Raw genomic sequence first — 11,322 nt, forward strand, 5'->3', positions numbered from 1 at the left:
GGGGCTTGCACCGGCACCGCCTGGGCCGCAGTTGTTGCCTCAGGGAAGCTTCGCCCTGGCGCAGGGATAGAGCAAAGAAGCGACCGCATGTGGAAGGCTTTCCAGGCGGAATGCTCCAGCCGTAGCGAGTTGGAAAATTTAGAGTGGGGAGGGGGGCAGTAGAGATGTTAACTGGCCCCTCCTCACCCCAAACAAGGAAAACACAAAGTCTTCTGGGCTAAAAATACATATTTATAAAGTCCCTATACGCAGGCAGGCGGCGCGTTCCAGCTGCCGGCCTGGCCCAGGGAGGACTTGGCCGCGCGGCCGCCGATTACACCCAACTCGGCTGGGATGGCTCCGAGCCGTCTGCCCTGACGTCAGCGAGGCTCCGGCCCCGCCGCGGCAAGATAGGCGAGCGCGGCCGGGCGCGGGCGCGGCACTAATCACTCCCAGATGTCCCTAATAGCGGAGATAAAGACCGACAGAGCGGCCGGGAATAAATTTGTAATCAGGGCTCTACCATCTGATCATCAAAGCGGCCCAAATGCCGGGAGAATTTGAAGGGAATGCGTGTGCAGGGGGGTCGCTTGGGGGAAGAGGTGTGAGGGTGCACTTCGCGATGGGAACTGGCTTCGGCAGGGTAGAGCAGGGAGAACAGGGCGAGAGATCTGTAAGTTCGGTGCACGTAAGTCGGATACTCGGTGCTCTTTAACCTCCATTAGCCCTCAGACCGAAGCCGTTTAGCGGTTCCAGGCTGATTGGAGCTGCGCAGACTGTTGCTGTGCGGGAAGCACGCGTTGCGCAGCGGCTGGGTGGTAAGGCGGCGCGAGGAGAACTGTCCGGCCCCCGGAAACGTGGGATTGGTTTCCTCTCCCGGAGTTCTCCCCTCCCCCTTCTTTCTAAACATTTAAAAAACACGTAGTCCGTCTCCCCCAACCCCCATTTCTGGTAGACTTAATCCCAACAGCAATTCATTGCACCGCGGAGCTTCCTCAGGGAGGGGGCTGTTGGAGCCTCCAACCAGGGTCCTGGGCCCCAGTCTGAGAATGACTCCTGGGTTTTTCTCTCCAAGCGATCCGCAGGCTCTGACAGGCCAGGAGTCCCCCGCGTCCGGGAGACTCCTTAGCGCCCCCTCCTCACGTGGAGATCTGGACACTCAGGAGCTGGGCCCAATGGAGGGAATGGGTACCGTCGGGTCACCAGGGTCCAGATTCGGCCCTCTACGGCGCCCATGCCACAAGCCTCCCTCAAGACCATCTCTGCTTGGCACCCACTAGCCAGCTCCTTTTCCAAATCTAGGAGCCTGGGTGGGACTCACAGGCAGGGAGAACTCAAAGCGGCTGTGGAAAACAAAATCACGTGCCGCCCGCGCAATATTTGATTAAAGCTTCAGGGCTAACTGAGCGGTTTCTTGCGCTTTGCAGGCCCGCAGTGTATGTTCAGTCCCAGTTTTCCTGGCACCCTTTGCCCTGCTTATGTCCCTTGCACACACCTCAGGCCCTTGCAACTGGCCCGGGTTCTCTCTGCAAATCTGTAGTCTGGGAAGGAACTCCCGGGTCTCGTACTCCCTGCCGCTTTGCATTTGAGCTCTCACCTTCCTCACCCCTTCCTGCGAATTCCAGGTGCGCTTACCTCTCTTGTTCTGCTACTTCACCAATCCGAGCGGGAGACTAGCTCTGCAATTCACGCCAAGCTGGGGCAGCGGCTAGCAGAGTCTGGTCGAAGGAATTGAGCCACCTTCCACTCCCGACACACGCACAAGTGCTAAGAGGCCCCCAGGCTGCGCTCCCTGGCACGGCTGCTACACCCACCTCATCACGACCAAGCAGCCTGGTGCTCCTACACCTAAGGAGGCAACCCAGACCCAGAGGTCCACCCTTCCTAGATGCCTGGGCCTGCTGGCTAACCCATCCCGAAAGCTGGAGCTTGCTGTCTCGGCCTGGAAAAGCCCTTTAAGTTGCTGTCAGTGCCCAGGCAATTGGGAGCGGGGCCCCCACTCTGCAGTTTTTCAAATTGCTTCCCAAGCTGAGAAGGGGTTTGCGCACGCGCGCACGCACACGCACACACACACACACACACACACACACACACACACACACACACACACAGTCTACAACTGGCCAAGCCTTTGCCCCTCCGGTGCTCCAGGGTTATCAGGCGCTTGGCCTTCACAGCGGTCTGGGGCAGAGCCCTGACAGCCAGATCTACCATCAATTTACCTTCCGCCGCCGCAGCTTCCCATTTAGCTTTTAACGTCAAATCCTACATTTTTGTCGGCTCCGGCCTGTCTAGAACGCTTGTGATTTCCCTGCAGGAGTGATTGCTCTTAACAAAATGGCAGCAACCACATTATCCGAGCAATTAAAACAGAGGCCTTTTAGCCGGTCCCGCAAGTAGAGGCTTGGAAAAATTTTTTAAACAAAGAAGAAAAAGTTAAAAGAGAAATACGTGTTGGAAGAGAAAAGCATGGAAGCTCAGAAGAAACGTCTGCCCAGTACGCCTTTCACTTCCTGGGACTTGACAACCTGGGGCGGGGATGTTGGGTGGCTGAGAGCGGCTGGGGTGACAGATAATCTGGGGTGTTCTGCAGGTTGAAGCATCTGGTCAGTTGGGGTGTGCGTCTGGTTAGGGGGTTCAGCCGCCTGCAGTGTCAGGCAGCTGGGCATTCTGCCGTCTGGGGTGTCCGGTCTGCTGGGTGTCTGGCTGGTTAGGGTTTCTGGCGAGTTGAAATGGCAGGGCGGGTGGGGTGACCAGGCCTAGTGCTGCTGGCCCTGAGGAAGAGGAGGCAGGCTGTGCTTGGCCGGGGCCAAAGAGGAGCGCAGGTTTAAAAAGCAAGTGTATTATCAAGTTTCTCCGTAGCAATGGTGCGCCAGGGTCTTTTGGTTTCCCTCTGTTGTTGTTTAATAAGCCAGAGAAAGTGTTAAATCTGCAGAAGTGCCTTAAGGCCCAGATGGCGGAGACCAGCTACCCAAGGTGCAGAGAAGCGTAGGTGCATGGTGAAGATAACTCCTCTCCGGTTCCTGTTTTTAAAACCTCACCTCCTCCGCCACTGTTTACTCCAACACTTTGGTAGGCTCCTTTCTTCCACGTCTAGGACCTGATGGCTTTCTCCTGAGCAGATGAAAATAAAGACGCGGAAGACAACTGGAAGCAGGAGAGGGAGGGAACCACTGGACCAAACGCAGGAGGATTGGGAGAGCAACAGAAAATCAGGGCGCGCCTCCCCCACACCTCCTCCCCATGCTATAAACAAAGGCAAGTGTCTGTAAACACAGCCCCGCGCCCACCAGGTCAGCCCAGCGCCGGCTGACCCAAGGGGAGAAAGTTCAGATCGCTTTGGCCGAGTTGTTCTAACCCCTCGCCCTCGCGTTGTCAGCCGCCCGCAGAAGTCCGCAGAGCCTCTAGCTTGTCTCTTCCTGGGCACTTCTGAATTCGCCCACGCCGGGTCTGATTCGGCCTGCTGCAGGCAGAGGGGTCATAGTGGACACCAGCTAGGCGTGGGAACCCTTGGGACATCGCGGGAGGGTCTGTGCCCGAGGCCAAGTTGCGAACATCACCCTGAGGATGGGTTCCAGGATGGAAACCCTCTGGCAAGCCTCTCCAACACCAGATTTATATACGCGGCGTTCCATGAAACAAACCACTTTTTAATACGGTTCACCTTTCTCCTCCTCCCACCCCCTTCCAAAATCCCTCCCAGCCTCCTCCCCCCTTCCCGCAGCCTGCACAGGCACTTTAGTTTCTCCGGTTTCTAGAGCTGAGATTCAAGCTTCCGCCAAGGCTGCAGGCAAAGGAGGCCGCTGGGACTTTCTTCTGGGACGAGCTGGGACTCAGGGAGCCCAAAGACCCAACAGGGAGAGATCCCGGGTCCCGTGCTGCCGGTAGTCCCGGGAGGGTGTCGCTTGTTTGGCTGGGCTGCGGCCGGGAAGACTTCAGACACCGCACAGTTAATATTGAGTTCCCTGTAACTCCTTGTAAATCTAACCCGCCCCTCGCCCCCCTTTAAATCCGTGGTCTTGTTCACGATTTCTTACTTGACGTAAAATTCCTTGTTACCTAATCATGGACTTTTTCGAAACTCCCTCTACCCCCCTTTCCCGCCTGCTCAGATGAGAAGCCCCCGTATAGAATACAAGCAAAATCCTCTCCTCTCTTTTCTTTTTCCTTTTTTTTTTCTTGGATGAAAGCCCCATAGTTTGAATTAAACACCCCAGACTAGTTCCCGTTGCAGCAATAATGCCGGGGTTCTCCTCACAACTCCTCCACCAGAAACACTCTCCAAACAAAAACTGACGGCCTCCCGAAATGGCTTCTGATTGATTTCAGGAAAGCAAGAGCACCTTTACACCTTCTGAGCGAACTGCCGGACTGGGTTCTCCAGCCCAGATCTTCCTTCTAGAGACTACTCAGCGTTCTCCAGCTGGGGGAAGAGGGAAGGAGACACCACACCGACAAAGCCCAGACCATTTGCAGGATTTGTAACAAGGACACTTCTCTTTAAGGGCACCTCCTCCTCCTGCGTAGGCCGCAGGTCAGGGTGACTGGTTGGAACCACTGAGTCTTTAAAATAAAGTTAGAGGCAATCATGATAATTTAGTTTACTTCTGAATATTTTAAATATTATGAAAACAAGTATAACAGCTTTGTTTTCAAAACTCTTGAGGTATCAACCATTAAAAGATTAGGGTTTTTGTAAAAAAAACACAGTGGTTTATTGAATACTTACAACGTTTACACCTTCAATATTAATTAAATTCCATTTAGTTTTAGAGGACGGAAGTGCACAAAACAAGTGGCTGTTGGAAACATCTTCAAAGAGGGAACGACCACAGATGAACGGATAGCACTAGATACCGACCCCAACGGAAATGTTAGCGGCCCTGTTTTCTGCTTTGAAATAAAACTTTATAATACCCAGGAATATTTATATCCAAAGGCCAAGTATTAAAGATACACTTCACAAACGCACTAGTGCCCACTGTCTTTATCTGGAAGGGGTTGAGTAGGTTGGCGGGGGGCAACGCTGGTGTCTACACAGCCAAGAGGGAACATTCACGCACACAGAATCTACGAGACGACGGGATCCCTTACCACACGGGAGTGTCCTCTTCGTATTAAAATATGGAATGCTTTTCTTCAAATATCCACTTTTTTTTTGGAGGGGGAGACGGGGAGCGGATGCCTCAAAGGGGGTCAAAGAGAGGGGAAGGAAATTGCACATAAATAAACCGGATGATTCCAAATGCAAGGAGTCCTCAGAGCGGAGCGCGGACGGCTTTTCCGGAGTCCTGGGTCTGCATCTGGCGCCTTGGCCCCTGCTCACTCGCGCTCTCCTCCTCCTCCTTCTCCTCCTCCTCCTCACTGCTTGAGCTCCAGGGCCCAGACGTGCTGCGGCCAGCCCGTCCGGCCTTTGGTTTTCTTGTCGTTGCTGCTCACTGTGCTTTTCAAGATTTCGTTCTGGACAGAGGAAAGGCGAGGGCGAGAAAAGTGGAAAGAGAAATTCAGAGAGGATACCTGGTTCCACACCAACCCGGAGCTTCCTGCGCCGGAGGAGACAGTGAACCAGAGAGGAAAGGATACGATGGGGGAGTCCCAGCCCCTGCAGAGAAGCTACAAAGGTTAGCGCTACCCTAGCCGGCGGGGAGGCCTCGGCGCTGCAGCGCTCAACTACCGGATCCACAAGTTTATAAACAACCGCCCGTTTTCGAGTCGTTTATGGAGGAGCGGGGGGCCTTTTCTCTTACTCCAGATGTAGGGGCGGGAGCTGGAGTCGGCGCTAAGTCTGGTTTCTCTGTTTTCATTAGCAATCCTAGATCCACATCTAGGAAAAATAGGGCGAAGGAGCCTCTGTTTCGGCCTGGGCCTCTCGGCCAGAGGCTCTCGGCCTTCAGCTCAGCAGTGCCTCTCCTCCAAGGCTTCTGAAATCTCTGGTTATTCGGGAGGTCACTCGATTATGCAGCCACCAAAGGGCTGCAGGGGCCAAAGAAGGAAAATTCGACAAATGCAATTATTTTCCGGGCCCTTCGTGGACATAGCTCTATCCTACACCACTGCCCTGTGGGCACTTGGTAGGAATCTGAGAAAATTTTAAGCGGCTCAATTTACTTTCGTGTTATTTTTAATAACAATGACCATAGTAATGCCTTTTCTCCCTTAAAATGTACAGGCTCATTCAAATAAAATTAGAAATGCCAATGGAATATACTCATCTGGGAAATTACATTTTAACGTCATAGCCAAGGAAAAATTGGAGCTGTATTTTGAAGTCAAAAGTACTTATTTTATGTTTACCATTACGTTTTCCGGGCATAGTATGAGAACAACCACAAAACTCAGGGCTCAGTCTCTGGCAGCCTCCTTCTGGGAGTGGGGTAGGGGGTGCGATCAATAGTGTAAAAATTGGAATCAAGGGCTTCTTCGAGACTTATTCTGGAAACATCTGAGAGCAAGATTGGATTGGAGGCCAAAAGAAGGGTCTAACAGAGACGGGGTAAGGCATCCAGACCAGTGCGATCGCGATCGATCGCGACCCAGAGTTTTCAAGGTCCGTCCTAAGTACTAGGGGAGCAGCGATAACCCGGAGGTAAGATCACCAGCGCAAAGCATCCCTAACCTTCTCCTCCTCCTGCTGACACCCTCCCCTCAACTCTCTGCTTATGCCGGAAGCCATCCTTACACAACCTGGTGCAAACAACCTTGGCGCGGGACGCAGCCAAAGAACACGAGATGCCATTTCTCAGCCCAATTGGAAAGAGACCGGGAGCACCAGTTCCCTGACCCCCTCAGCCCCACCGCCTGCCGCCCCCTGGTACTGACCAGCTCCTTCTTCCTCTTCTCCTCTTTCACGTCGGTCTTCTTGATCTCTGCCTTGAAGGCCTCCGCCTCGCCATTCTGGTCGTCCTTGGCCAGCAGGTCCATGAGGTAGGCGATGTAGCTGGTGGCCAGGCGCAGGGTCTTGATTTTGGAGAGTTTGGTGTCGGCGGGTACGTTGGGGATGCACTCGCGCAGTTCGGCGAAGGCGCTGTTGATGCTCTGAGTCCTGCGCCGCTCCTTGCGGTTGGCGGTGCCTCGGCGCTTCACCGGGCGCGGCCCCCCCAGGCCCGGGGGCCCGGCGCCCGGCGGCACCCCCCCGTAATGGGAGTGGTCCAGGCCGGCGGCGCCGCTGGCATACTCGGGGCTGTAGGACAGGGCCATGCTGTAGTCGGGGGGCGACATCTCGGGGTGGCCGATGAGCCAGCCATGGAAGTAGGGGTTCTCTTCATGGCTGCAGCGGCTGGCGGCGGCGGCGGCAGCTGCGGCGGCGGCGGCGGCAAACGGGTAGCCCTCGTGGTGCACCACCGGGTGGTGGGGAAAACCACCTACCAGACTCATTTCGCCCTCCGCGCCCCTCCACGCGCCCCAGCGTGCGCGCAGCCCCGCCGCGCCCTCGGCCCGGGCCCCTGCCTCAGCGCTCGGCGTCCTCCCCCACCCCCCACCCCCCAGCCCCCGGGCGCCCGGGCCCGCCCGGCAGCCGCAGAGGGGGCTGCTGCAGCCCGGGCCCCGTCCCCCCGCCTGGCCAGCCGGGCCCGCCTCAGCAGCGCTGCGGCCGCCGGCTCCCCATGGGGCGCGGCGAGCTGGTCCTGGCACCGTGCGCCCCTGGCCGCCGCCGCCGCCGCCTCCGGTTCCCGCCTTGCTCCACGGCCCGCGCTTCGGCTCCTGCTTCCCGGGCTGCTGCGCGGAGGCAGAATCCTCTCGTGCTCATACAAAGGTGCCGGGGCTCCCGCGAGGCTGGTACGCGGAGTCTCGGGAATCCAAGCCCAGGCCGCGGTCCTGGCACCGAAGCTAACCCGGAATCCAGGGGCGAGTCTGAGCCGCGGCTGGAGGAGCCGGTCCAGCTGTGCCGGGGGGCGGCGGGGTCGACTGCTCACTGCAAAGCTAACTCCGTGCGACCCTCCCCTTCCCGCCTCTTCCCCTCCCCCCACCAGCCCGATCTGGGTTCTTGGGCGCTTATTGTTTTAATGAAATTTTTGGTTGTTGTTGTTTTGGTCCTTAAATGTGATTTTAGCTGCGAGTAACGTGTCCTCGCTCCTCTCGCGCTCTCTCGGAGGGTTTTCAGAGAGGTCTCAGTGCATCCATTTTCTCAGATCCTCTCCTTTCGGGGCAAGGATCTGGGGCCCTGAATGAGCCTTGGAGCTCGAAGACCGCGGCTCGGGCTCTCGGAGGGCTCTGCGCGGTGGCCGAGGAAGCTCCGGGGTGACGGCGGTGGTTCTCCTGGGCTGGACGACGTGAGGGGAGCAAGCGGATTTTCCCAGCAAGATCTCCATGTACAGCTACATCTTTAGGGCCGCTCGGGTTAATATATGTCGTCAGAGGCTCCTCACGCCAATCCCGGGGCGGCAGGGGCGGCGCCTCGAGCTCTCGGCAATAAAACTTTTTGATGTTCACGTTGCTAATTGCCGAGGTCCTCTTCCAGGATTGGCTACCTCCTCATAACCATAAGATAATTAAAACTTGGCGGGGGGAGGGGCAGGGTTAAAAAAACTTTTTTTATCAGTCAGAGGATAATGCAAGTGTTTAACAGATGCTTCACTATTAAAATATTTTCCCCCCAAGTCTCAAATATTGAAGAATCTCTAACCAGGTACAGTATCACTCTGCTCTCTTTTCTGGTTGAAAAGAAAGAAAGAAAACGCAGGTATTGCTTTTCGAAGTGCTTTGTAGGTAATCGAGGTAAGAAAATATACGCAGGCAGCCTCTTACAATTTTATGCAGGGGCGCCGGGAGCCTCGTGACGGGCGGTGGGGGCCCCCACAAAGGCGCGGCTGGGAGCTGGCGCTCTTTGCCCCAGCAGGGACAAGGAGCGGCTGGAGAAGGGTGTTTCTTTGACCCGTTTACAGGCTCGAAACGCCGGTCTCAGTGGCTATTGAGTTACCCACCAAGTTACCCCGGTTAGAGCTGTTTGGGGTGGCTCACGTTATTGCGGCAAACTTTGGAGATGACGGCTGAGTCCTCCGGGCGAACATGTCAAGCCGATTGTAAATGCTGTTATTTCCACATCCTTCAGGGACACCAGTCCCTACGAAGACCTTGGGCGATTTTGAAGTGCGGGCACCTCGATTCCCCGAATCTGTAGTGTGGCTGGTATCGGTGTTCCCCTGGTTTAACTAGCCTGTTTGGTAAGTAACTGAATATTTTTTACGGCGTGTTCAGAGCTTATTTTCCAGTTTTTATGAACAAACATATAAATATATCTCTGCATTCCTGCCTCCCTCATAAAAGCGGGCATCTGTGGAAAGCAGGTTTAGTTATCGGAGGGGAACCATTAAACGCCAGTTTAAGAGGCAGGCCGGGAGGACGGCTCGTGGATGTTTAGACTGCCGGCCTTGGTGATCTTGAACGCATTATAACGGAAAATGGATCTCCACTTGTAAGTCACCGGGCCGCGGGGCACCCGGGCCGCAGCGCCCGTGTGGCATGAGCTTCTTGAGAAGGCTCACGTGCGGCGAGGGCGGGTGGTAAATGGCAGGAGCTGAAATCACCCCAGGCTTGGCCCCAAGCCGAGAGGGGAGGCTGATGTGTATATGCAGATTCCACCCGAAGGAGTTCGGTGTGGAAAACGGTGTCAACAGGAGCCCGCGGGCTGTAAATTAGAGGGAGGCGAGGGCCTGCGGCGCCAGCGCGGGACAGGGCGGCCTGGGGCTCGCCGCTGGTCAGGCCAGGTTAGCCCAAGGGAGACCAAAGACTCCACCTTGAGCATCGCCCTTTGGAGGCGGGCAGAGTCCGGCCGCAGGCCACAAAGCGATCCCCACCCGAAGGACTCCACAAGGACAGTCCTTTCCTTGCTCACCGCCGACAAAGTGGTTGGGGCAGGAAGGCGAGGTCAGTGCGAATGGAGGGCGCCCAACTTCGGTGTTGCAGTTGACTCTGTGCTCGGGCTCTGCCCTCCACTAGCCCTAGAGTCTTGGGCAGCAGGATTGAGAAATATATATATTTCAGGTTTGCCGCGGCTGGGCGGTAGGAGACAGGGACTTAAAAGCCCAGGATAAGAGTCGGTGCAGGGCCCATTCTTTTTCTAGGAAAGGGGTTAACATCCTTGAAAGTCCCCAGACAAGCGTCTTAAAGCATTGAACCTAAAATAGGGATTAACTGAAACTAGGCTCGTTGGTAAGCGCCAGGGGCTTGCAGTTGAGCTCGGAACAAAATAGTGACCTACCGCTCTAAACCCCCAACTTGCGTGGGTCTGCAATTTTTGAGCACAAGGAGAGCCTTTTAAAGACCTGGTTCTTCAAGGAAAGAATACAGGTAGTGTGGTTGGGGGTTCTGTTTACATTTTCACCCGGAGGCAAACCCCGAATGTGTAAATACTGGTAGTTCAATTCTCTGACATTTGATACGTTTTTGAAAAGTCTGTTTATAAAAACACATTTAGGCCTTGGGAGCAGGTAGACAAAGTAAGATTGCACTGGGGCTGGGAACATATAAAAATTCAGGGAAATTAGTTGGTTGGCTGCTTTAAGACCCGAAGGGAGTTTTGGGAATTGAAGGGAGGAAGAAGAGTCCAGAGGAGGGCTGAGTTAGGGATTGAGATGCTCTGTCCACCAGAGACCAGCGGTGAGTGGCCTCACTTTTGAAAGCTTCAGAACTTGCCACATTTAGCTTTTCTCATGCTTTTAATTGAAACAAACAAACAAACAAAAATGAATGAATTACCTCGTGGCTCCAGATAGCATTGCAAGTGGTAAAGGAAATGGACAACATGGTACAGAAAAAAGAAATCATAAAAGATGCTAATCTGAACATCAGTTCTCACTCACAGTGTCATTATCAGTTAACTGCTGTGGTCCAAGGGCCTAAGACTTGATGTGGCTCAGAAACCCAAATCCAGAGGTCACTGCCTTAGAAAGGTGGCTTGATGAGAGGGGACAAATGGGTGAACCCTAGTGGTGTCCCCAACTGTAGTAACTGACTCAGGGAAGCCAGGCTGGCCCTGACTGGTTGACCTCTACCCTAAATGCACAAACGCATCCACTTTTCTCTTGCAGTGTCCTTTGGCCTGTTTTGTTCCAGGTTTTCCAGGATACTGGGTTAGCCTGCTCCTTTGGGAAGTTGTGAAGCAAGGATGCCATCTCAAGTTTGCCCCCAATTTAGGTGTCCTGGGCATCCTGGTGGTAGCGATGGAGGTGTTGGCGGTGGTGGCAATGAAGGAGAGGGTGGTGTTGGTGATGAGAGGGAAAGTGGGAGAAGAAAGGGAGAAAGGCACAGTCCCTGACATCGATGTCAGCATGGGGACCCCACTCCTGGGCTGCACTAGTGTAGCTGCTGATGCACATGTTGTAAGTACTCAAAGGCCCAGGGAACTGG

At 54.9% G+C, this 11,322-nt stretch overlaps 1 protein-coding gene and 1 long non-coding RNA gene across 2 annotated transcripts in view; one reads left to right on the plus strand and one right to left on the minus strand.

Moving 5' to 3' along the window:
• Positions 1 to 4,669: 4,669 nt before the first annotated feature.
• On the minus strand, positions 4,670 to 8,296 carry HAND2 (heart and neural crest derivatives expressed 2). The gene is made up of 2 exons (XM_003846131.6): positions 6,799 to 8,296; positions 4,670 to 5,439 (listed from the first exon to the last, which is right to left on the minus strand). The coding sequence occupies exons 1-2, from the start codon at positions 7,351 to 7,353 to the stop codon at positions 5,341 to 5,343; spliced, it is 654 nt and encodes a 217-aa protein (XP_003846179.2). The 5' UTR covers positions 7,354 to 8,296; the 3' UTR covers positions 4,670 to 5,340.
• The window catches only part of LOC130541474 (uncharacterized), a 61,908-nt gene continuing 55,949 nt past the window's right edge, over positions 5,364 to 11,322 (plus strand). Inside the window, exon 1 of the long non-coding RNA XR_010112070.1 lies at positions 5,364 to 6,903. This is a non-coding gene — a long non-coding RNA (uncharacterized LOC130541474). The remainder of the gene's footprint in view (positions 6,904 to 11,322) is intronic.

This window comes from Pan paniscus, chromosome 3 (assembly GCF_029289425.2).
Source record: "Pan paniscus chromosome 3, NHGRI_mPanPan1-v2.0_pri, whole genome shotgun sequence".
NCBI classification, from domain to species: domain Eukaryota; kingdom Metazoa; phylum Chordata; class Mammalia; order Primates; family Hominidae; genus Pan; species Pan paniscus.